This window comes from Sorex araneus, chromosome 4 (genome assembly GCF_027595985.1).
Source record: "Sorex araneus isolate mSorAra2 chromosome 4, mSorAra2.pri, whole genome shotgun sequence".
In the NCBI taxonomy this organism is placed as follows: Eukaryota; Metazoa; Chordata; class Mammalia; order Eulipotyphla; family Soricidae; genus Sorex; species Sorex araneus.
The window spans coordinates 209,582,752-209,609,596 of NC_073305.1; the positions used below are offsets into that span (position 1 = coordinate 209,582,752).

A 26,845-nucleotide genomic window follows, 5' to 3' on the forward strand; every position below is an offset into this window, starting at 1 on the left:
CAAGGTTTTAGATTTTCATGCTCATTATATACATCTGTTTTGATTATTATAGTCTATAGCCATTGCTGCATACCTAAATAACGGAGGTTTTACAGTGTAAATTGGCAGTACCATTGCTGATGTTTTTGGTCAATCCAAATTCAAGTTCAAAAGTGATATGTAAGTCCATAGACTGATACTGGATTTTTGTATGTTAAGCCCATAGAGTTACATCAATTTATCATTGACTTTATAAGATATGGGTAGAAACAAATGTTTAATTAATGCATGCTTCTCAATTCACATCTATTTAGGTTACCTAAAGAGGCTGAAGAATGAAGGATATAAGCTTAGGGAGAAAACGGATGCTCAACTATCATAAACATTTGGCATGTTCTAATTGAGTGGATTATGAAAGGTTGCATATAGTGAAATATGTCATGTGAGGGGTAATTATGTTTACAAAAATATTGAATTTTGTTTCTCTGGATTAAAGGAAAATTGTATTTGCTTTCAGTGATGTGCATCAAAACAGGTAGCATATAGAAGACACTCAAAAAAAGTATAAAGTATCTGATCATGACTCCATTAGCACTTGTTATTGTAGATGCAAGGATTCTTGCTATTTACTTTCCAGAATCTTTCTGATGAGACACTCACTGCAAGGATGTTGGAGAAGGATACGCCACTAGGAGAGTGCCACTGCAATGAGAAATAATGCTCGGTAGTAGTGTTTTATACATCATTGTCAGAAGAAAAATAATACAGAAAGCCAGTGTGAGCCACATGCCGTGATACAAAAAACAAGGGACATAAGGAGGAGAATTAGACAGAAAAAGTAAGAAAAGGCCACCCCACAGAAACATCACTGGAACTCAGCATTACAGATAGCATTTAGTTCTGATTCATGGAAGTGTGTTCTCATTGGAATTTCTGGTTGGGATTTCCACACTGTCCTACTGGTGGATCAGTGATTTACTCAGAAATATGGGATTTGGGGCAGATATGTTTGCCTCTTAGGACAAGAAACTTTCACCGAGACCTGCTGGCCTTCTTGTCAATTATGTGGTGAGCTAGAAGGATGCAAATTTGAATGACAGTTGGATTATAAACCCTCACATAACAATTCCATCAAATTGCTAGATTGAAAAAGAGGAGAGGGAAGTTGGTGGAGGGAAGTGACACTGGTAAAGGGAATGGTGTCAAAATATTGTATGCCCTGAAACTCAATCATGAATAGCTTTGTAATCTAACGGTGACTAAATAAATAATTTTAGAAAGAGGGAGCAAACACAATCCCTTTTTGTACCTCTGTGAGGCTAGAATTAGGCTGTTAGAAGTAGGTATTTTTTTAAGTTACATTTCTTTTTTTGTTGTTGTTGTTGGTTTTTTTTTTTTGCTTTTTGGGTCACACCTGGCGATGCACAGGGGTCACTCCTAGCTCATGCACTCAGGAATCACCCCTGACGGTGCTCAGGGGACCATATGGGATGCTGGGATTCGAGCCCGGGTAGGCCGCGTGCAAGGCAAATGCCCTACCCGCTGTACTGTCGCTCCAGCCCCCAGTTACATTTCATTTTTATTAGGATATCCCAGCTTATAGGTTCCATCAGCTCATCTACCTTTAAACTCTTTTTCCCATTTAAAGGATAAATACTTCTGCAATTATCATAAATATTGTCTCAAAATGCATGAATAAATAGAATTATTTTGCATCTCCTACACTGGGGCACAGAAGAGGCTAAAGATTCCTGCTCCTGGCAACTCACCTGTGGCCAATAATGTATCAGAGAACCCAGGTCCTGTCCTGCTATCATGTAAGATCCTTGAATCAGGGGACCCAGATACAAGGTGACAGACTATCAAACAGCAGATATTCAATACATATTGTTAAATAACTAACATCCTATATTTGGGGCTGAGAAGTGCATGGAGGCAGAATGCAGGTTATCCTGATATGTTAACGAATTTGACTAACTTCTGTGCTCCACACAGCATCTGAGGGCAGGGGTGGACAAAGTGATACCAAAAAGACTGCGTAAGGCAAAATCCTTATCCTTTCCTGCACAAACCACTCGATTCACTTTCCCAGCTGAACTGGGGAGTCATCATCAGATTGTGAAGAGTCTTCCTATGAAACTTTCACCTCCTTAGGGGAGAGATTCTTGTTTGGGGGTCTCACAGGGCATCTTTATACTCTTCTTGTGGACTGTTACCCTCTTATGCTGTACTTTTTTTTCTCTTTTGCTTTTTGTCACAGGGGTTACTCCTGGCTCATTCACTCAGTAAATACTCCTGGTGGTGCTCAGGGGACCATATGGGATGCTGGGAATTGAATCCGAGTCAGCCGCGTGCAAAGCAAAGGCCCTACCCACTCTGCTATCGCTCTAGCCCACTCTTATGCTATATTTTCCCCATCGGTATATAAAGTTTTTCCCAACTTGTCATTATCCAGGACACAGTCAATTAATTATGCGGTAATATCTTATGAGAAAACGCTTACATCATGTTATAAAACATATTAGTGTTTTAAAATTCAAGATAATATATATTTAAAACAGATTATGATCCATGTACTAAACATTATTTATTTTGTTGTTTATTTTAGACAAAGGTTAAATTGTATACTTTAAACTAATGAGGTTTTTTTTTTTTTGCATTTTGTGTCACACCCAGTGATGCACAGGGGATAATCCTGGCTCATGCACTCAGGAATTACCCCTGGCAGTGCTCGGGGGACCATCTGGGATGCTGGGAATCGAACACGGGTTGGCCGCATGCAAGGCAAACATTCTTCCCGATGTGCTATTGCTCCAGCCCCAAACTAATGAGTTTTATGGTGTGACACCTCAATTTGAAAAATAAAAATCTTAACTACAGTCATCAGAATTCAAATACATTCATCAGGAAGTGAATGGAAGGTCCCACTTGCCTCACTTTTTTTGCCATGACAGATGGTACAGAACCAAGAGCTCAAGAATCGGAAAATGCTTTATTTCAATGGATTGCAAAAGGTAGTGAAATACAAGGGAAAGGGTGTGCTACAATAATCTGCTATAACAGAAATAAATGGCCACCTAGCTTTGCTTTTCAACTACAAACAAGTGGAGATCTCATTACTGAAGGCAAGACATGGTTAGCACAAAATGACAGTTCACTGGAGACTGACATCCATCACTGGAGGTAAGACACCAAGATTCCTTGTGGCAACATCGAGTTAGCTATAGTATCCACTGCCATACGCTCCTTTGGTTTATTTACTAGATGACCAGGAATCGTACACGAGTTTGGCTGCCACCATGTCTTCCACGGCCATTCCTAAAATGGACAGAAAGTAGAGTCACCGTTTGTTAGAGCACTTTCCCATAAACAATGCAGGCCCTGGACTGGCAGTTTCCTGATGTGTTGGCCAGGTGGCTTATGTTCACCAGAGAGAAGCTATCTTTGAACTGATACACAAAGTGAGTTCAGGTTTGAAGGGTCTGCAAAGGGTCAGGCAAGGCAAGGAATATGATTCCAGACAAAAAGTGCCCACTGAGCAAAATTTAAATGTTCTTCAAATATTCAAGGCACTATAGTACTGTAGCACTGTTGTAGCACTGTTGTCCTGTTGTTCATCGATTTGCTCAAGCAGGCATCAGTAACGTCTCCATTGTGAGACTTGTGACTGTTTTTGGCATATCGAATACACCACGGGGAGCTTGCCAGGCTCTACCATGTGGGTGGAATATTCTTGGTAGCTTGCCGGGCTCTCTGAGAGGGGCGGAGGAATCGAACATAGGTCAGTCAGTGTGCAAGGCAAATGCCCTACCCGCTGTGAATATTCAAGGCATAAAACAATTTCCTGTAAGGGTCAGATGTAAATATCGTGTGCTTTGGGAACTCTGTGGTCTTTATTACAAGCAGGCAGTATAAATAGCTGTAGCGATAGCACAGTGGGTAGGGTGTTTGCCTTGCACGTGGCTGAACTGGGTTCAATTCCTCCGTCCCTCTTGGAGAGCCTGGAAAATGGCCAATAATGCAAAGAATATGAAAGTCTAATTTTTGCATAATTTTCATATTATAATATTTTTGCTTTTTCCTCCTCAATTATATAATTATCATAAAAACCTTTCCTTGGGGCTGTAGAGGTAGTATACTGGGTAGGGCACTTGTTCTGCATGTGACTGACTTACATTCAATCTCCAGCATCCAATATGGTCCTACGAGCACTTCCAGGACTAATTCTTACAGTGGGGTGGAGTAGATAAAAGGCCTCGGGATATGCTTCCTATACATCTCTCTCAGCTGAGGCTTCCATGTCATTCTCAGAGTTCCCTGTTATTTTACATTTTAATCCCCGTCCAACCTCCTGGATAGTTTCTTCTAAGTTTAGATGAAGTCTAAATGATTTTGGATTTCTGCTACATGCAAATCATTTTGTATTGTTTTGTTTGTTTGTTTGCTTTTTGGGTCACACCCAGTGATGCACAGGGGTTACTCCTGGCTCACGCACTCAGGAATTACTCCTGGCGGTGCTCTGGGGACCATATAGGATTCTGGGAATCGAACCTGGGTCGGCGTCTTGCAAGGCCAACGCCCTACCCGCTGTGCTATCGCTCCAGCCCTGTGCAAATCATTTTGTTAGTTCACTCATATTTGGATTTTTGGGTCACAGAGATCATTTATGGGCCCAGGGATCACTTATTTTGGCCCAGGGATCATTTATTTGGGCCCAAAGATCACTTATGGCAGCACTTGTGTGACTTTCTGGGCCGTATGTGTCCTACTGGTTGTACTATCTCTGGGGCTTACAAATAATATCAGATTTTACTTCTTTTCCACCAACACGCTAAGTAACAGGTGGTAAAGAAACCATGGCTAAAGAGGTGTGGTCACTTGGCCGAAGGATGTAGCAGGTTCAGGAATTTAGTGCAGGACTGCCAGTTCTAGAGTCCCCCAGCTTACGCATTATGCTAAGACACGTAAATAATTGACAGGAACGACGAGTTTCTCTAATGATTCAGACAGAAATCCGGGTGACTCATTCATTTTCCCGCCACAAGCCTACTTGGTGCTCTGGTTAGATTTGCGCATGGGGAGCCGCATCCCTTACCCAAAGACTTGAACACCGTGGTCTTCTCACAATGCGCTGGCTTGGTGCCCTTCACCACTTCCCCCAGCTCAGCAAAGATCTTGGCCTGTGAAGCGAATGAACAGTACCGACTTGAGCCCTAAAGCTGCTATGGCTAGAGCCAGCTTATGAAGCCAGGAGAGAGAGCCCTGAACTGGATAAAGAATAAACTTCATAACAACAACCACAAGGATAAGCCAGGAAAAAAAATAAACCAAAACAAATACCCATGAAAACTGGGAAAATTTCAAAAAACATATTCCCCCAGGTCCTTTTCGGAGAGCTTTTACCTCTGTGATACTCTGACTCAACAGATACATGTTTGTGTTCAAGGGGATGTATTCCCAGGGCCTCGCGTTGATGTGGAAATCTGTACGTTCTTATCTAAACTCTCTTTGGGGCAGCTTCCTTTTTATCCCTATGTCTTGATGCCAAAAGATTCGAAGAAAGCCAAAGCATGGCCAACCACACGCTTTTTGAGCCAGACTGTGAAGGCTGTGTATCTCCTGCCATAATGGCCCCGTTATCCTGGAAAGCAGATTTCAAAGGATCGAGAGATAGGGAGGACCAGGCAGAAGAGGTAGCAAAGGGGTGGTCTAGACTGGGCCAAACTGAAGGGGATGTTCATGAAACCCCGAGACACAGGCAAAGGCAGCAGGGCAGCAGGGCACCCAGAGGCTCACCCCCGACAAGAGGACATCTCCAGATTCTTTCAGGGCAGCTTCCCTCGAATCCACATACAGCACCGCGTGGTTCATGAGCTCATCGTCCATTTCTCTCCAGTCTGGTCTACTGGCTCCAACGGCTAAGAAACAGTGCAATAAACCAAAGCTGAGGAATACTTGCAGGGGACTCCAAATACCCAAGAGAAATGAAGGGAGGTCAGGTGGTGAATGGGGAAGGATAGGGGTGGGCATGACTGAAACCGATTAGGAATGCCTCCTTTTCCCAGGCCAACTCCCAGCTAATCGGCAAGACTGGACCGTTGGCTATCTTCTAGCTGCCACTTTCCCCTCTATATCACTCTCCACTTCCTGTTTCAGAGCCCACCTCATTCCTCACGGTTTTGAGGGAACTCGCCATTGCTATTCTGCTTTCTGGGGGATGTTTCAAAGGACCATGTACAGTCCTCATAAGTAAACCTCTTGTCTGATTCCCACATCACTTATTTACTTTTTTTTTTAGGTAGGTCACAGTTGATGGTGCCCAGGGTCTACTCCTAGAGTAGTGCTCAGGGGACCCTTCAGCGAGGGGTGGGGACCAAATCCAGAGTGCTTGCATTCGAAGCGTGGACTTCGGCACTGGACTATCTTCCTGGCAGATTCTAATCTGAAAACTACAGTACCAGACCAAAGAAATAAAGATCCTCATGGGTTAAATATTTAATCAGAACATGGGTGGCTCGGAGTCTTTCACAGTTACTCATCAGGGGCAGCTCTTTCCTTTCAAACCTTTAAAGGTGACAGAACTGGGGCTGGAGCGATAGCACAGCAGGTAGGGCGTTTGCCTCGAACACGGCCAACCTGGGTTCAATTCCCAGCATCCTATATGGTCCCCCAAGCACTACCAGGAGTAATTCCTGAGTGCAGAGCCATGAGTAACCCCTGTGCATCGCAGGGTGTGACCCAAAAAGCAAAAAACAAGAAAACGTGACAGAATTTACAGCTTGTTCATACTGCACACCCCTCTCTCTTCTCTTGGCTTGTTCACCATTCCTATTCTCCACCCACAATCACCTTTCTCCTAAAGTAGGGACAGGGAATCTATGAACTCATGACAAAATTGCCCAGAGTCAACGTCGTAGCAAGGCCCAATAAGAAGGAAACTCACTCTCTCCTAGCACTAAACTTCCACATCCTCTGCAGAGCCCAGAACTAGAGCGATAAATCCAAGGACTCATGCCTTCTACAAAGCCACAAAGCCACAGAAATTGCACAAATTGAAACCCAATTCCCATAGGGTCACACAGATGATGAATGTGCACACTGCTGCTCAGAGGGACAGAACAGTGGAGAGACGGGGGTCTCCAGAGGAAAGCAGCCCCTTCTCCATGCAGTCATTGCACCTCCCGTTGCAAGAGAGAAGGCTGGTCCTCTCTCATCTCCCCCCATTTGTGTACACAAATGAGAAACAGGACATCTATTTGCATGTGTTATTTATTGATTTTTAGAATACTTTATGGTCCAAAGAAAACACATCTGCTGGCTGGATTCAGCCCAGGGCAAGTCAGTCTTTGGAAATCCCACTGAAGCCTTATGCCAACATAAGGCGGCTTTTATATGCCGTCCAGCTATTTCCACTTGTCCTGCGTCCTGCTGTTCTCATTTTCAAAGAGAGGGGGGACGAATACCCATCTTGAGGTTTGTTCTATAAAGGAAAAATGCTAACTAATGAGGCTTGCAAATAACTCAAAGCTGGTGGGAAAAAATTCAGTTTCTCCAGCCACCTCTTCTCATTTCAGTGTTTCCCTGGATCTGGAGTGCGGGGAGAGTTTATAAAGAGCTGTAGGAGAGCATTCAGGCACATGGCTTTGGGCCAGGCAGCAGAGGGCAGGGCTGGACTCACACTGTGCCCTGGTCTTGCTTTGGACGGTCACAGACAGGTTAGTGGAATAAAGGGGCGGGATAAAGAAAGTCCAGGAGACACTGGAATTGGGGCTTAGCCAAGTTTTAAGTTTAAAAAGAATGTTTTAGAGTGTTTTCTTGTCACCTGGCAACACACTCTCCTTAAGTCTATTTCACATTTCTGTGGACACAGAATCCAATTTTGCCCGCAGACCAGGGACTATCTCATTGCTTCCTGGAGAGATTTGAATGACAAGGGGTGAGGCAAGGTGGGGGAAATCCAGCAGGAGGGATAACTCCCCCTTGGTGGCTAAGAAGATGTGACAAGCAAAGTGGGTTTGTCTTCAAGAGCTGAGAGTGGATCCACAGAAACTGGCACCTGAGTTCTATAATGTAAGAAGCCTCATAGCCACGAGAGCCTGAAAGAGTCTCAAAGCTCAAGGGCCGGAGAGATAGCACCGCCAGTAACATGCTCACCTTGCACGTGGCTGACCCAGGTTCTATCCCTGGAATCCCATTTGCACTCTCTCCTCCTGCCCTCCCCACCCCCACCCTGCCTAGCACCACCAGTAACACCAAAAATAATTTCTGAGTGCAGAGGCAGAAGTGACCCCTAAGCATTGCCAGGTGTGACCCCAAAACAAAAAAATCTCTTTGTGAGGTTACAGACCAGAAAACACCTTATCCTTCTGGGAGCACAGAACCCAGCCCACAGACTGAGTCGCAGAAATATAAATAACAAATATGCTCCTTTTTTCTTCTGCTTTTTAGGTCACACCCTGCGATGCTCAGGGTTTACTCCTGGCTCTGCACTCAGAAGTTACTCCTGGCAGTGCTCGGGGGGTCATATGAAATGCTGGGAATCGAACCCAGGTCGGCGCCACGTGCAAGGCAAATGCCCTCCCCACTATGCTGAGTCCAGCCCCAAATATGCTCTTTGTTAAGATAAATAACGAATAAGTCTAAAATAATGAATCAAGTCAATCTTACAGAAGTTTCTGCTCTGATCTATATCATGGAGAGGTCTTGATTTCTCAAAGTCCTCCTCGGTAAGGGTATGTACTGTCCAGAAATACGGACCAGACCCATTTCTCACTTGCCCAAAGTCACTTCTCACCTCCCCACTGAATCTGGATCTTGAAAACAATATTTATCTTTGTTGAATTCTTATGATTTATAATAATGTTAATGGCAGTTTCACGCATACACCCTTTCAACATCACCAGGTAGGTACTGCGCTCCACCAAGGCCCCATAAAGGCCCCTCCTGTCCCGTTCTCTATGCCCACAAGATAATTTCTGTGAACCAGCTCTTTAGTTATTCTGCCTTGGGCCATTTGTTGCTCCTTTACAGTGTTGGACCCATATCTGAACACCAGGCACACAAAGATTGAACTTGCATTGGCTCATTCCTCAAATATGTCGGGTTTTACCTCACACCACAGAGACTAGCACACATCCAAAAGAACAAAAGCAACCGCTGTTGGAGAGGATGTGGGGAGAAAGGGACCCTTCTTCACTGCTGGTGGGAATGCCGACTGGTTCAGCCCTTCTGGAAAACAATATGGACGACTCTCAAAAAATTAGATATTGAATTCCCATTTGACCCAGCAATACCACTGCTGGGAATATATCCCAGAGAGGCAAAAAAGTACAATCGAAATGGCATCTGCACATGTATGTTCATCGCAGCACTGTTTACAATAGCCAGAATCTGGAAAAAACCCGAATGCCCCAGAACGGATGACTGGTTGAGGAAACTTTGGTACATCTATACAATGGAATACTATGCAGCTGTTAGAAAAAAGGAGGTCAAGAATTTTGTAGTCAAGTGGATGGGCATGAAAAGTTTCATGCTGAGTGAAATGAGTCAGAAGGAGAGAGACAGACATAGAAAGATTGCACTCATCTATGGTATATAGAATAACAGAGTGGGAGACTAACACCCAAGAACTGTAGAAATAAGTACCAGGAGGTTGACTCCATGGCTTCGAGGCTGGCCTCACGTTCCGGGGAAAGGTCAACTCAGAGAAGCGATCACCAACTACATTGTAGTCGAAGGCCATGTGGGGGAAGGGAGTTGCGGGCTGAATGAGGGCTAGAGACTGAGCACAGCGGCCACTCAACACCTTTATTGCAAACCACAACAGCTAATTAGAGAGAGAAAACAGAAGGGAATGCCTTGCCACAGTGGCAGGGTGGGGTGGGGGGGAGATGGGATTGGGGAGGGTGGGAGGGACACTGGGTTTACGGGTGGTGGAGAACGGGCACTGGTGAAGGGATGGGTTCCAAACTTTGTATGAGGGAAGTATAAGCACAAAAGTGTATAAATCTGTAACTGTACCCTCACGGTGATTCTCTAATTAAAAATAAATAAATTAAAAAAAAAAAAAGAAAAAAAAAATAAAAATTTCTAGTACTGTAACAGGGTATTTCTGAATTCCTTATTTTAAAGCCCAGGTAGTCCTAGTAGTCACCAAATCACATGAAATGGGCACAATCTAATCCGCTTACTTGAAAATTAATGTAGACTTCTTTTCCTTGTTATTGGAATATCTGCCTATGTACACTTCCTATGTAATCTGAAGAGAATGCTGAGTATATGTGTGAATTATGTGATTTAATTTGCACTTGCTATGCGCTGTTATTTCAGTAGGCTTGATGATAAAAACAAGCTACATGAAATAAATACTTGTGTTCTTGATTAAAAAAAAAAAAATATGTCGGGTTTTGATTCCTTCACAGAACTTATCTTTAGTTAAAGCAATCTATTTGCTTCTCTTTCCTCAAGAGCCTAAGAGCATAAGCGTCAGGCCTAAAACAGGGACTCTGAGCGCTATGCTTTGGTGGCATAGCCAGTGTCTAGAACAATGCCTGGCATATTTCAGGAATTCAATAAACATTTGTGAATGAATATGTAGTCACAATACTTGGCTCTTGCCTGCTCATCTGCCAATGTGTACAGAGATCTTAGCTTTTGAGTTCACACTGTGTGTTTGTCACTAAAACATGGGGTACCGAAAACATGTTACAATCCACTCGTCTTGGCCTGTTCACTTGCCAGAATCCAGAATTCTTCTCCAAAGAGAATAAGGAGTATTATTTTAAGAATTCGGGTTATGAGGAACTAGAATTATTCAGTTCAAATTCCAGCTCTGCTACTAAGAACATCTACCTTTGGGCAAATTAATATTGATCGCCATGCCTGAGTTGACCCACATATGGAAGTCATGATAACAATAGTGTTTACCTCATATGATTGTGAATGAGATGATACGCATAGAGAATTCTGATTAGCATCTGAAATGGTAGTATTTAATGATGCAGGTTCTTTCACAACCTGCAGGGCCACCTGGTGAGCCGCAGGAAGTCTTTCGTTTAACATCCCTCTCAAGGGAGTGGAGCTATAAAACAGTGGGTAGGGTGTTTGCCTTGTACGCGTGCGACCAACCCAGGTTCGATCCCCAGCATCCCATAGGGTCCCCCAAGCACTGCCAGGAGTAATTCCTGAATGCAGAGCCAGGAATAACCCCTGAGCATCACTGGGTGTGATCCCAAAAGAAAAAAAAAAACAAAAAGATAAAAAATAAAGTCCCTCTTACATGGGGTCAGAGAGTTATTACAGTGGCTGGGGCATTTGTCCTGCATGCTACTGACCTGGGCTTGATTCCTGGTTCCCCATATGATTCCCGAGTACAACCAGGAATGATCCCTGAGTGCAGAGTCAAGAGGAGACCCTGGGCACTGCTACGTGTGGCCCAAAATGGAAAAAAAGAAAAACAAAACAAAACAAAACAAATAAAGTCCCTCTATCACACACAGTTAAAAAACACCCATGCATCATATTAAAGTGTCTTTTATGCTATAATTAAAAAGGATTTTATTTTTTTAATTTCCTCATTTTTTAAAAAAATGATAAAGGAGCTAATTACTTGAAAACTGAACTGTGGGGCTGGAGGGACAGGACAGGATAGGGCGTCCACTTGCCTTGCATGCTGCCAACCCATGTTCAATCCTTGGTACTGCATGGGACCTGGGCACCTCCAGAGTCAGTCCTGAGCAGAGATCCACGAATAGACCAGGAGTAGCCCCTGAGCACTGCTAGGTCTGGGCTAGACACTCAAACCCTCCCTTCCCCTCCCCCCTACACACACTCCCTGCTCCCACTGGCTAAAAAAGAACTGTGTTATAACTATAATACTGCATTTTATAGAATCGCAATTAATTGGAACTTCTAGTTTCAATCCGTGATGTCCATTCCATATTTGGAGAGAATACTGTTTCTCAGGGCTCACATATTTCCAAGGTCCTAAAATATTCATGGTGATTTACATGAAACAACTCTGGAAATGCCACCCCTTGGTTCAGCCTAGGGAGGGGTCTGGCCTCCACTTACCGGGGGTTCAAGGAACCATTCTCCTTACCATTGATGTGCGCCCCTGGTTTCACCCATTTACCAAACAAAATGGGCTCTGTTGCCATGGTGACTGTTATGATCACGTCTGCGCCTGCCACGGCCTCTTGGACCGATGAGCAGACCCGCACCTCTCCTTCCACGGTGTCCGCAAATTTCTTTGCATTTTCTTGGGTGCGATTCCATATTCTCACCTTCAGTGGAGAAACAAGGGCGACATCAGTTCCATGACTGTTTGGCTTTGCGCGTTGCATCAAGTCCAGTGTGAGTTTGAAATCCGTTTGAATTTCAAACTCCTCTGGAGCAAGGGCTGCGATTATTTAAGTCATTCTCTATGGAGAACAGACAGTTGCTTAAGGTTACAGCCTTCACTTGGGAAGGCACCTTGTCTGATATTTGAAAATGACTTTCTCAACCCTTTCAATAATTAGTGAAGTTTTGCCTTTGAGCTAGTACAGCAGGTAGGGCATTTGCCTTGCACTTGGCTGACCCAGATTTGATCCCTGGCACCCCATTTGGTCCCCTGAGCGCCACCAGGAGTGATCTCTGAGCACAGAGCCAGGAGTAAGTCTTGAGAACTGCCAGATGTGGTCCCAAAACTAAAAAATAAGTAAATAAAAATTAAGAAAGCTTTTCATTTCTAGCCTGGGGCTCACAACCTCAGTTGCTTAATGTCTACCCTGTAGCTTAATGATTAGCAGACGAAGTTCTAGAACTAATCAGGCTTAAAATCAATCCTTGTTTTGTTTCTTGCTGCTTCTGAAGTTTCTTAGACTCTTTGAGCTTGAGTTTTCATGTTTGTAAAATGCAAACGGTAACTAGACAAAGTCAGGATTAACTCACACTTGATGATCACTGTATCACTGTCATCCTGTTGCTCATCGATTTGCTCAAGCGGGCACCAGTAACGTCTCCATTGTGAAACTTGTACTGTTTTTGGCATATCGAATATGCCACGAGTAGCTTGCCAGGCCCTGCCATGCAGGCAAGATACTCTCGATAGCTCACCAGGCTCTCCGAGAGGGGCAGAGGAATCGAACCCAGGTCGGCCACATGTAAGGCAAACTCCCTACCTACTCACTGTGCTATTGCTCCAGTCACACTTGCTGATAGGAGAGTGGAAAATGTTAGTTGTCTTTGAAAGCTGGTAAACAGGCATGTTCCTTCTATTTTCTTCCTTAGAGTATACATTTCCCAGGGCCAAGGTATTATTTATAATCATAAAAGACATAATTGAAATATGCCCTATCTCTCTCATACACATTCAAAACTAAAAGGCATATTTTTAGTACTTTAGGAGAACACGTAAGCCATGATTGGAAGAAGCTAGACTGACATTGAGGCTACAGAAGGCCAGTCCCTCGGTCTGCTGTCCCCCTAAGGCTTTGTCCTAGCTTCTAGATCTATAACCCTCAATTCTGAAAGATTTTTGGTTTTCCTCAGAGAAGCATACAAGGGACACAAAGGACAAGAGACAGACAGAATCGATATGATATCCTTTGAGTAAACTTTCTGTACCCTCAAGCACACTCTCTGAACTGAAAAACTGTACACGGGGTATTCAGGCCTCCCCACAACCCTTCAGTTCTAAAAGGGGAGCAGTGGGTGACCCACTTAAAGGAAGGTCTCACATCAAATTAAAGAGTTTCTTCATGCAAAAGAAACATGGGCTAAAACTAAACAATGGCTCACTGAATGGGGGAAAATATTTGCATTCAGCATATCAGATAAAGGGTTGATACTCTGATATCCATGATAGGTACTCACAAAGATCAACAGAAAAAAAACCCAAGAAAACATCAAAAAATGGATGATGAAAATTAACAGGGATTGCTCTAAGGACCAATTTTTAAAAAAATTTTATTAGAGAATCACTGTGATATATAGTTACAAACTTATGAACTGTTGTGTTTGCATTTCACTCATACAGTGATCATTGACCCATCCCTCCACCGGTGCCCATTCTCCTCCACCAATGATCCCAGTATCCCTCTCACCACCACCACCCCATCCCCCACCACCCCACCCCGCCTCTATAGCAAGGCATTCCCTTTTGTTCTCTCTCCTTTTGGTGTTGTAGCCTGCAATAGAGGTACTGAGTGGCCTTCATGTTTGGGCTATAGTCTACTTTCAGCTCGCATCTTCCAATCCAAATGGGTCCTAAGGAGGACCAATTTAAGGCCAAGAGGCATATGACTAAAATGCTCATCATCACTTATTATTAGGGAAATCAAAATCAAAGGAACAACGAGATACCATCTCTCATCAGTGAGCATGGCATTCATCAAAAATACTGGGTACTTGGGGTTGGAGCAATAATACAGTGGGTAGGGAGTTTTCCCTTGCATGTGGCCAACCCAGGTTTGATTCCTAGCATCCCATAGGGTCCCCTGAGCATTGCAGGAGTAATTCCTGAGTGCAGAGCCAGGAGTAACCTTTGTGCATTACTGGGTGTGATCTAAGACATATATATGTATATATATATATTTTTTGGGGGGGATACAAAATATATACTAGAACAACTCTCATCTAGAGCTTGTGGGAATGTTGCCTGGTTCAATCTTTATGGAAAGGAGTATGGACATAGGAAATATTTCAGTAAACTAAGAATTGAGCTGCCATATGACCCAACAATTCTATTTCTATGAATCCGCCTCCAGGACACAAAAACATTAATTCAAAAAGATATATCGCCCATCATTATTCACTGCAGCATTTAGTACAATAGCCAAGAAATGGAATCAACCTAAGTATCCAACTATAGAAAAGGGTATCATGAAGATGTTGCATATATACATAATGAACTACTACACACCTGTGAGAAAAGACAAAATCATGCAAATCACTGCAACATAGATGGAAGTCGATGATATGTTGAATGAAGTAAGTCAGAAGAAGAACAAACAAAGGCTGAGCTCACTTATATGTGGTGCAGTGAATAACTAGACAAGGGCGTGCAGTGTTTTAAAAAGGGGAAGCCTCAATCACCCTTGACCCCAGAGTATAGGGAAGAGAAATGCAGAGAAGGAAAGAAATCGAGGGGGGAAGAAGAGACAGACAGGAAGCAGTCCTCAAGGGGGTTCTAGTACACTGGTGGTGTAAAGGAATGGTGCAGTGGAATATCCAAACCGCTCAGTCAACAACCCTGAAAACAAGAGTCCCAAACTTCAACCAACAAACTCTATCAAGGTGGCAGACTGGATGGGAGGGAATTTGGGATACCTGGTGGCGGGGATTGTGCATTGCTGGGTGTGATCCAACATATATATATATATATATTTTTTTTTGGGGGGGGGTACAAAAATATACTAGAACAACTCTCATCTAGAGCTTGTGGGAATGTTGAAGACATTGGTGGTGGGATTGATGCTGGAACATAGTATGTCTAGAACCCATTTATGATTAGCTTTATAAATCATGGTGCATTAATTTTTTTTTAAAAGGAAGGTCTAGAGCAATGTTTCAGGAAGTGGATGGTATTGCCTTTTCCCTGGGGTGGTAATGGAAAGATCCAGAGGAGTGCTTTGCTTAAAGGAAGTAGATTTCTGGAGGGGAGTGTGACATTGAGTACTTCTTTCTTTTTCTTTCTTTTTTTTTCTGTTTTTCAGAAAAGGGGTCAGTAATCCAAATAAGTTTTGGATCCTCTGGTTTATATCATATCTTAACATTTTTTTTTGTGCTTTTTGGGTCACACCTGATGATGCACAAGGGTTACTCCTGGCTCTGCACTCAGGAACCACCCCTGGCGGTACTCAGGGGACCCTATGGGATGCTGGGAATCGAACCTGGGTTGGCCACGTACAAGGCAAATGCCCTACCCACTGTGCTATCACTCCAGCCCCTCATATCTTAATTTAATCTTTCCTGCATACTCATGCTATAGAGGAAGCAACAACAGCAGCTGGTCTATCCCGTCTCCCCCATCCTCCCTGACTTACCTCCTTAAAAGAGAACTGCTCTGTGAAGACCTCATAGTGACTGTAGGCCTGCACCCCGGCCCCAAGGATGCTCAGAACTTCGCTACTGGAAGGTTTCAGAAACTATTTGAAAGAAATGAAAGTGGAAAATGTCAAGGGCAACCCTTGCACCTAGGTGAAGAATAAACACAGTGAGTAGCCGCTGACCATCACCCTACCTGTACTCAGTCCCCTCACAGTCTCTTGGGCATCCAGGAGGTGTCGATTTGTGTTTCTGGTTCCCCTCTATACGGCTATGTGCTACATGGTCTGACTCTTACAGATGAAGAAATTGAGGCCCAGAGAAGTTAAGTAATCTATTCTAGTCTGAGTTGAGTCTGCATGATTTTAAATAGTTAACTGAGGTGACTGCACAAATCTCCTATTTTTCCACAGTCACCAGACTAGTCCTCCGTCTTCCCGCCCCCGTGTCAGAAGACATACTCACAGTTTGAACCTTGGTCTCTGTTCCTGCAACTTCCCACTAGATCTCAGGTTTATTATTCTAGACCTTGTACTTATTTGGTCTTGTCAGGTTTTGGTTTGGGGCCATGCCCCGCTATGTGCAGGGCTTACTCCTGGTTCTACACTCAGGGGTCACTCCTTACTGGCTCTGGGAATGGCATGGGGTGAAGCCGGGTCAGGTGTGTGCCGGGTAAGCGCCCTACCCACTGGACTATCCCTCCGGACTCTTTACCCATTCATTTCATGTGAAAGGTTCCAGACTCATATTGTTCCCGAGGACCCCCAGTTTTCTAAGTCTCCTCTTCACTCTGTCACTGCCATCCCGTTGCTCATTGATTTGTTTGAGCGGGCACCAGTAACGTCTCTCATTGTGAGACTTATTGTTGCTGCTTTTGGCATATCCAATACGCCATGGGTAGCTTGCCAGCTTCTGCCGTGTGGGCACGATACTCTCTGTAGCTTGCCAGGCTCTCCGAGAGGGGTGGAGGAATCGAACCCGGGTCAGCAGCGTGAAAGGCAAACGCCCTACTGCTGTGCTATCGCTCAGGATACTTACTCCTCTTCACTCTAATTTCTAAAAATACTCTCTCCTATAAGATGCCCTAACATTTAGGGGACATCATCCCCTTCATCCCTTTTTAACTTTGACCTGGGGATATGCTCCCATTTCTGGATATTTCAACGCTTTCATTTAGTCTTGAATCAAGTGTCAACTTCTCAGCGGAGCTTTCATGTCCCTGTGCCACCCTCGCTTAGTGCCATGTCTTCAACATTTGCAACAGTGCTTGAGCTGTGGTAGGTTCTCAGTCCTTCCTGACTAAATAAACAACACCCAAGTCTGCCTCACGCTGTCTAGCTCCCCCTCCGCTTCTGACCCCGGTGGGTTCCACCCTAAGGAGTAATCACACCAAATTTAAAAAAGCTAATTGAGGTGGATGCACAAATCTCTTATTTTTCTACACAATTCCCACACCAGTCCTCAATCTTACAGGGAGATAAGAAAGCAGTTCTGAGGGTTAGAAAAGTCAGGTTGGAAATTCTTGCTCTGCAACTTCGTAGCTGTGTGATCCCGAGCAGCTCAGAGATGTTCTGAGCCACATTTCTTATTTGTGGCAAAGGGAGATGATCTCTCCTTTGCAAGATTGTTGAGAAAACCCAAGGCACCACACATCAATTACCTGCAATATGGTGCCTGAGTTGGAAGCACGTTTCTCAATCACTGAGTTCACCCGACATCCCGTATTCATCAGGTGGAATTTCAGTTATGTCCAAAGGAAGACCCAAATAAGTTTCTCCCGTCCTTAGGATTTCAAACCTGAGCCACCTCACCCCCACCCAGCAATTATCTTTCAAACCCACTGAGCATTCATCTTACCTTGGTGGCAATAGCAGACACTGCAGCTGTTCTCTTTGCTGTTATGATGTTTCCATCCATCACCTTGAAAGGAAGGAGAGAGGGTGAGCCTGGCATTCCCTGACTTCTAGTGAAGTTAAGAGAAGCTAAAGGAGAGGTCCTGGGAAGAATTATAGGAAAGGGCATGAACAACCCGGCTCTCATTCCTCCACTTCTTAGGAATGTAACTTGGAAGAAATCCTGTAATCCTCACCAGTAAATGCAAAGACTATGCTATTTATTCACAGAGATTATATGAGGACCACATGTTTGGCTTTTATGAAAAAATCCAGCACACAACAAAGCCTGGAGTAAGTTAGAATGACACTGTATTCTTTATTTATTTCACTCATGCATACATACACATATATATGTATACATATATATATATATGAACAAGTAAATGGATGAACTAAATCAAGCAAAACAAACTTGTAGACTAGAACACAAAGTTGGTGGATACCAGGATGAAAGGGAAGGGAAGTGGATGGGTCAATAGGACAAAAGGGGTCAGAGTTACAGTGATGGATAGAATTGGACTTTTAGTGGAAAACTTACTCTCCATCAATTTATAATGGGGCAACCTAAAACTTGCTATGCTTTAAAGGTTACTTCAATAAAAAATAATTTAAAAATAATTGCCTATTTTCTTTTCTTGTGCTTGCATTCTCAAAACACCAGATAAAGATGAAACGTAAGAAATTGGGGGAAATCAGCTGGCATTGTGCATGGCCCTGAAATTCTACCTCAGATGCACTTAGTTCCTGCCACACAGGCAGGGAGTTTTGGAAAGATATTTGACCCTTCTATTAACTGAATCTGAACCTCAAGGGGTAGGAACCAGTCATCCTGTTTGGGGGATGAGGCACACCTGGCTGTGCTCAGGGCTTACTCCTGGCTCTGTGTTCAGAGATCATGACAGGGCTCAGGGACCCATAGGTGGTGCCAGGGATGGAACCTAGGTCAGCTGCATGCAAGGCACCTGCCTTATTTGAGGCAGTATCTCTCTGCCTCCACAGCCATTCTGATTTCAAAAGCTCCCCCAGAGGATTCTGAATTCGACCCAGTTAATCATTTTTTTTGCTTTGTATTGTTTTCCAATCAGAAATTAATTAGTCTCAGTTGATTCTTATGAAGCAGGTTTGTTGTTTACAGTTAAGGATGTGCATTGTTTAGCTACTGAACAGATTCCAAAGTTTCAAGGCTGACAATTTACAGGAGAACTAGCTCTGGTGGGCTGTCTGGATGCCATCTCTATTGGATGAGCCTAGGTTGGGAGACACCCAGCACTTCCTAGAGAAGTACCTTGGAACTTCCCAGAGGAGTGATGAATAGATACCCCAGGAAGCCAGAAATGAAAGGGAGAAAGGAAGATTTAAGGACCCAGGTACCGTTAGGTGGAATCAAGGCAATTCACTCAGGGATGACCAACTGCCTGGTCTCAGAGAGAGCCTGGACACAGGGCGCAGTACCCTGCACTGCCTTGAGGAGGTCTGAGGTCCCACCATGCTCTGTGACGGTTCTTTACTTATTCATTACTTACTTACTTATTTCTTATTTTAGGGGCAGAGTCTCTTGCTCCCATGCCTGGCTGTCTTCCCTGGGGCCCCTCGGAGGGGGTGGGCTTCAGTTTGCCTCCCTGCCCTGAGCAGAGCTCCTGTGGCCGAAGACCTCCAGAGCCTAGCCACAGCCATGCTCAAGGCCCCTCTCCACATGTTCGGATGAGCCTCACGCATGAAGGAACCAGCAGAGGAACCCAGGTGTGTGGGACCTGGGGCTGAGACCTCCAAGCCTGCTCAGCTGCTTCATGGCCATGTGACATCTTATAACCTAATTCACCCTCTGGGAAAACCTGGCAAGCTACCAAGAGTTTCCTGCCCACATGGGAGAGCCTCGCAAACTCCCCATGGCATATTCATATGCCAAAACCAGTAACAATGATGGGTCTCTTTCCCCTGACCCTGAAAGAGCCTCCAATGCAGCACCATTGGAAAGGACAAGTAAAGAGAGGCGTCTAAAATCTCAGGGCTAGGACGAATGAAGACATTACTGAGACTACTTGAGAAATTAGACGATCAACAGGATGATGATGATGATGATGATGATGATGATGATGATGATGATGATGATGATTTATTTTGGGGGCATACCCAGAGGTAGTCAGAGGTTACACCTGGGTCTGAACGTATGAATCACTCCTGGAGGTCTCAGGGGACCATATGGGCTGCCAGGGATTGAACCCAGGTAGCCGCATGCAAGGCAAGTGCCCTACCCACTGTACTATTGCACCAGCCCCTTATGTCAGCTTTTAAAACCCATAGTAAGTTGGGTAGAGCTGCTCTGTGAATGTTTCCACATACACAAAAGGGGAGTCATAATATAACTATTAATATTACTAAGCTCTATGGGATAATGGGGCTGGTAGCACAGCAGGTAGGGCGTTTCCTTGCACTCGGCCAACCTGGGTTCGATTCCCAGCATCCCATATGGTCCCCTGAGCACGGTCAGGGTTAATTCCTGAGTGCAGAGCCAGGAGTGACCTCTGAGCATCGCTGGGTATGACCCAAAAAGGAAAAAAAAAAAAAACCTCTATGGGATAAATATGGAGAATTAATACACGTGAAGTATTTAGAACAGTGCCTGACATTAAAAAAGGCTTAATAAAATGCAAGCTAGTGGTGTTTTTCAATGCTATTATTTGCTTTTTTTGATTGTTCGTTTGGGGGCCACACCTAACGATGATCTGGGGTTACTCTTGGTTCAGAGATTACTTCCGGTCATGCACAGGAGACCATACGGGATGCTGGGGGTTGAACCCGGCTCGGCCATGCATAGAGCAAACGCCCTCTCTGCTGTGCAATCTATGCCTCCAGCCCCTTTTTGCTGTTTCTATAGTAACCCCACGGACAAGACCCTCAAGGATTACAGGACACCCCTCTTCTTTCATAGTGCAGAGTCCCTAAAAATGTTTTTTCTTAACTCTCGGGTCTGTTGAGCAGTTTCTCTGGGGACCTGCTGCAAGGAGAACAGATGCTGGAACCGTGCGATTATCATTCCCACCCGGCACAGACTTGTGGCGGCAGCAGGCAGGCTCTGCTGCCCAGGATGGCAGCCCAGCAAGACACACAGTGCCCGAGACCGTCGTCACCGGTCCTCTGAGGGGCACCTGTCGCTCACAATGAAAACGCCTGGTCCCCAGAACTAACTCCTGTGTCCAGTTCTGGGCCCGCTCCCCGCAGGGCAGGGGTCGCTCACCGCCAGGAGGGAGCCGTTGCTGGGCTCAAAGAGCAGCACAGTGGCCTGGTGGGAGGGGACCGTGGACGTGTGGCTGAGGCCCTCGTAGAAGGTGACCAGCTTGGTGGTCAGGGCATCCTCTGCTGCGCTGTAGGCGGGCATGACCCCCAGGAAACTAGAAAGAGAGAGAAAGAGAGAGAGCGCAGCTCTAAGGCTTTCCAAGGCTGGGGCATCCTTGAGCACTGCCCCGTTGGCCGGCACCTCTCCATCGCACTGTCCTTCCCTTAGGCTGTCTAGAGAGTCCAGCCCCTCAGAGAGTAGCCGGTCCTGCCCCGCCCTGAGCATCACCGACCACCTCCCCCCCCGCCCCCCGCGTGACAGCGCTGAGTTCAACAAGGTAACTCGCGTCAAGACGACGTTGCTTTGCTTTTGTTCTGCACCCTGCCTCCCTCCCCGCCCCAGGTCTAATCCTTAGCTTTTTTTCCTCTTCCCGCTTCCCTTCCTTCCTTCTTCTTTTCTGCGTCTCCAGCCCCCGGGGCCCAGTGACCGGGTCACTCACCCTCTGTGTTTGGCCACGGGCACCACGGTGCGCACGGGCTGCACCACCCCGCCGTCGGGGCCGCTGGAGAAGTTGGCCAGGGCCGCCTCCAGGGGCGGGATGAGGAGACTGCAGCTGCGGAGGTGACGCTGCACCTCGGCCGCGCTCAGGAACACGGGCACCCGGTTCATCTCGCCTCTGGCCTGCTGCTACCCTGCACCGCGTCCCGGCTCCCCCGCTGCGCCCTTTAAGAGCGAGCGCGGCGCGTGGCCCCGCCCTGTGGGGGAGGAGCGACTCCAGTCTCCGCCCCCCGGCGCATTCTCCCACCCACCCTCCCTTCCAGCACCCCGCTCCACCCGGGGTGGGGGGCTTAGTATCCCTAGTATCCCGGGGCTCCCTTTCCCAATTTCTGCCTCTGTTGCAGTCGCATTCCTTGCAAAACCTATTCCTAACGGGATTTAGCGCGCCCCCACTACTTTGCGCCCCGCAACTTTGCTTTATGTTTCTTTCTTTCTTCTTCTTATTTTTTTTTTTTTTTTGCTTGGAAATCTTCTTCCTGCCTGGTAGAAATAGGCAAACCGTGGCGCTGGAGGGGGCTCCTTCATTTCTGAAATCCCTGCTAGGAAATTTTATTTATGTTTGTATTTATTTATTTATTATGTTTTTAATTGAGTCACTGTGAGTTACAAAGCTGTTCATGATCAGGTTTCAGACAAACACTGATCAACACCCGTCCCTCCACCAGTGTCCATTTCCCACCACCAGTGACCCCAGCTTCCCTCCCGCCAGCCACCCCCCTCCCAACCTGCCTCTATGGTTCTATGTAGGCAGACTCTCTCACTCTCTCCCCCCTCCCTCTCTCTCCCCTCTCTCTCTCTCCCCCTCCCCTCTCTCCCTTCTCTCTCTCTTTCCCCTCTTTCTCCCTCCCTCCCTCTCCTAGGAGATTTTAGATAAAAAGAGGTATCCGTTCTTAAAATACATTTTCCTTTCAATTCTGCGCCCATCTGGAGTCTCTTACAACACCCCCCCACCACCTTCTTTTCTTTGGAGAGGTATCACAGGCTCGCGGAGATGAAACAGAACTGAGCAACCGAGCATCTTGCTCTCAAGTACCAGATGAAATCCATGCGCAGCTGGGAGACAGCGCTGGGGGAATGTCTGCTGAAATTATGTTCTCCTGAGATTTGTAATTAGATCTCACACAGGGCTTCTCTTAGAGAGCAGGGTGTGGGGTAAGTGTATCTGCGAGATCGGGGGAGATATTGGAAAGGCTAGTGTGCAAACTTTGCACGGGGTCCGAGGGAGGTCCCTCCTTGGGGAGCTAACCAGACAGTCAACCAAACAATCAACCTCATTTTTTTTCCTTTTTGTTTTGTTTTGTTTGTGCTCAGGGCTTATTTCTGGCTCTGTATTCTGGGTCAGTACTGGCGCGGTTTCAGGGAACCAAATGTGGTGTGGGGAATCCAACCAGAGTCAGCAGTGGGCAAGGCAAGTGCCTCCCTGCTTGTACTAGACCTCCTGCCCCATAATCAACCTCATATGGAGGAGGAGGAGGAGGAGGAGGAGGAGGAGGAGGAGGAGGAGGAGGAGGAGGAGGAGGAGGAGGAGGAGGAGGAGGAGGAGGAGGAGGAAGTAGAAGAGGAGGAGGAGAAAAAGAGGAGGAGAAGGAGGAATGAAGGAGGAGGAAGAGGAGAAGGAGGAGGAGAAACAGGAGAAGGAGGAGGAGGAGAAAAGGAGGAAGAGGAGGAGGAGGAAGTGGAAGAGGAGGAGGAGGAGAAGAGGAGGAGGAGGAATGAAGGAGGAGGAAGAGGAGAAGGAGGAGGAGAAGAGGAGGAGAAACAGGAAAAGGAGGAGGAGGAGAAAAGGAAGGAGAGGAGGGGAGGAGGAGTAGAAGGAGGAGGAGGAGGAGGTAATGGGTAACATGGGTTATTGGGAAAGTGATTTCAAATGCACAACTTAATTTTTCACCTCTAGAGTTGTATGCTAAGGGTTGCTGGGATCACAGACATGTTTATGACTCCTGTTTGTGCTGTTATAATTATTAGCAAGTTAACATTAGGCTTAGAAAAATAGAGGTATCCCTGGCTTTTTGAAATGCCGAGATATGCCAGTTTGCTTTTTACAAAAAAAAAGAAAGAACAAAAGAAAGAAAGAAAGAAAGAAAGAAAGAAAGAAAGAAAGAAAGAAAGAAAGAAAGAAAGAAAGAAAGAACTTTCTTTTAGCTTCAGAACAAAAGGGTTGAAAGCAAAAATTGTACTCAGCGCTTGCTTTATAGCCTTTCTACCTTCCCCTTCCCCTGTCCCCCAGAATCAGAGTGACCGAGAAGAACTTGATCCTCAGGAACTCCTTCCTGTGGACCGTGTGCCGGCATCCTATCATTCTTGCTTGCACTACCATTAGAGCTATTTTATGTTTTATGTGTTATTTGGTATAATTTGGCCATTAATTTTATTATTTGGGAACTCTCCAAAGCATCCCCATGTAAATTAAGCGTAATCACACCTTCTCTTTATTCTCTATAAGCTTAGGAAATATTCTGTAGGACTGGTTTTACTTCTGGATTGGAGGGGAGAACCTGTACAGAGGTATAAAGAAAATAAACGGTTTGAAAGAAAATGCAGGACCAAACACTGGCCAACGTAAAGAGAGACACACTAGAAAAGCCACACGGTTACCTTATCCCACTGTGAATTAAGTGACTCCGGGGCTCAGTGGTAGACAGTGGCCTGGCCTGTGAGGGGCTGGGGTCAGCGCCTGACACACTGGTGGACTGAGATTTGCTTAAACACATACTCTTGAATCTCTTTCTAGCAAATCCTGTTTGAACAGGCCTAGTCTGCAAACCACCTCTAATTCCAAATAATCTTCCTTATAAATCATCGGTCAACATTACTCAGGCCTGCTGTGAAGTACAGGAAAACTGTCTTGATTGAATTAGTTTGTTGGACCAGAGACCCAAAGAAAGAATTCCAAGGGTCTACAGACTTTTATTTATTTGTTTGTTTGGGGGCCACACACAGCTGTGCTCAGAGCTTACTCCTACCTTTGCACTCAGGTCTCATTCCTGGTAGGCTTGGGGACCATAAAGGGTGCTCTGGATTGAACCTGTAAAAGCCTTAGCCATTGTATACTAACTCACCGGCCCCAGCAGAAGCTTTGATTTCCAAGTGGAATCTGGAGTTATATAATCCGGGCAGACAGAAGGTGTTACTTAGGCAACTATGGGTGTCAGGAGTCCAGGTGCGGGAGGGTCTAATACCTCATGACATCTCTTTTATTATTTCGTTCACATATTCTGTTAGCGACTGCACTCCTCTCTTTGCTTCAGTCGGAGCAAATTTAGCATGTTGTTGTAGGTTACTGTGCTATTTAAATCAGTTTGAATTTGCATCAAAATGAATATGAACTATTTAAAAGATAATGTGTCTGTGAATCATCTCCTAAGAGCTTCTTAGTATGGCTTTGGGCAGTATTACCCAGGTTCTCAGTCAAGTTTTGGCAGCCAAAATTTGATAACCTGATCTAGGGAGACTGACTGACTATGGATTGGCTAAGGAAACCTCCCTTTTGGAGGCTGAGGGGTAACCGAGAAGACTGTTGAGCAGATTCCTTGTTCCTGGCACAAAACCAGGATGCCAGAAGCTAGCCTGGGACCCATGAGGAGATACAACCCAGAAATCTCGCAGGCAACCACAATAGGGAGATACGCCTCTATCCACCCTCTCCACGATGTCTCAGGGGGTGCCCATGAAGCAAGGCTCCCATGCTCTCTAATGGCAATTCAACAAAATAGCAGGAAGCATCTGAGCAATATAAGAGACTCTCCCGGGGCTGACTTCCAAGACTAAGCCACATTCCCAGGCATAAAAAAGACACGTAGACAACCCTTTGGGCCCTGGGTGAGAATCTCTTCCCCATCCAAGGAAGGGTCCATAAGCCCAGACAAAGAGCAACACTGCATCCATCACTCTGCAGGAAAGGTCTGATTGCCCCTTTGAGGCAAGCATTGGTTGTTCAAGTGGATGTGGAGAGGTTGAGTAGAGGAACAAGATGTTTTACTTAATACGACCAATCATTTAAAATATTGTCAGGAACCAGAGAGATAGTCTAGCAGGCAAGGCACTTGCCTTGCATGCAGCAGGCCTGGGTTTGATTCCTGATACCACATATGGTCCCTGGAGCCCTGCCGGAAGTGAGCCCCAAGTGCAAAGCCAGGAGTACTCCCTAGGTATAGCTAGGAGTCGCCTAAAAATGGGGGGGGGGGATGAAGAACAAAGAAAGAAAAGAAAAGAAAATCTGGCAGCACAAGGGCTAGCCTAGAAATCAGATAATGAAAATAACTAATGGGTAGGAATAATGATGCTTAAAGGGGAAACACTGGTCAGGGAGCTTCGTTTTAAATTTTATTTAAAATATTTTTTATTATTGAACAACCATGAGATTCAGTTACAAGCTTTCATGTTTGAGTTTCAATCATACAATGATCGAACACCCATCCCTCCACCAGTGCACACTCCCCACCACCAATGTCCCCAGTCCCCCTGCCTCCATGGCAGACAATTTCCCCCATAGTCTCTCTACTTTTGGGCATTATGGTCTACAATACAGATACTGAGAGGTTATCATGGTTGGCCCTTTATCTACTTTCAGCACACATCTCCCATCTTGAAAGATCAGCAATCAGGAAGTTTTTTTTTTTCTCCCTTTGGGTCACACCTGGTGATGCTCAGGGGTTACTCCCGGCTCATGCACTCAGGAATCACTCCTGGCAGTACTCGGGGAGCATATGGGATGCTGGGAATCGAACCCAGGTTGGCGGAGTGCAAGGCAAACACCCTACCTGTTGTGCTATCGCTCCAGCCCCTCAGGAAGCTTTTTTGACCCTGTACTTATGCCTGGGGGGACAGCAGGACAGACCAAGGATGGTGTAGATCAAAGCCTGCATACACGCAAACCTGCAAGGAACCAGCATGAGGCCCAAGCATAGAACCCGGGCGAAGTCAAAACCACCTTCTTAGAGCTGTTAAATAAGCAGCTATAACTATGTAAACATCTGGAGTTTTGTATGCTAATTTTGCATTCAAAATTAATTTAACAGTTTCCCAGTTTAACACTGTTTCCTTAATAAACTCCACCCAGTAATTCTCTCAGTGCCTTTTACAAACCCATCCAGCTGCTTGCCATGGAAAC

The 26,845-nt window shown here is 45.4% G+C and overlaps 1 protein-coding gene across 1 annotated transcript; it reads right to left on the reverse strand.

Moving 5' to 3' along the window:
• Window positions 1–2,952: 2,952 nt before the first annotated feature.
• On the reverse strand, window positions 2,953–21,904 carry CRYM (crystallin mu). The gene is made up of 8 exons (XM_004604105.2): window positions 21,677–21,904; window positions 21,139–21,292; window positions 17,866–17,928; window positions 16,008–16,109; window positions 12,080–12,263; window positions 5,776–5,897; window positions 5,075–5,159; window positions 2,953–3,297 (listed from the first exon to the last, which is right to left on the reverse strand). Exons 1-8 carry the CDS (start codon window positions 21,844–21,846, stop codon window positions 3,233–3,235), a joined length of 945 nt encoding a protein of 314 aa, XP_004604162.1. The 5' UTR covers window positions 21,847–21,904; the 3' UTR covers window positions 2,953–3,232.
• Between the last annotated feature and the right edge of the window lie 4,941 nt (window positions 21,905–26,845).

Excerpts from the sequence above, each read along its gene's own strand:
- CRYM (XM_004604105.2), bottom strand. The coding sequence starts at position 21,846 with ATGAACCGGGTGCCCGTGTTCCTGAGCGCGGCCGAGGTGCAGCGTCAC. Across the intron at positions 5,898-12,079 it reads ACCAGGGGCGCACATCAATG|CCGTTGGAGCCAGTAGACCA; the intron begins GTAAGGAGAATG and ends ACTGTTTCTTAG. Across the intron at positions 3,298-5,074 it reads CACGGTGTTCAAGTCTTTGG|GAATGGCCGTGGAAGACATG; the intron begins GTAAGGGATGCG and ends TGTCCATTTTAG.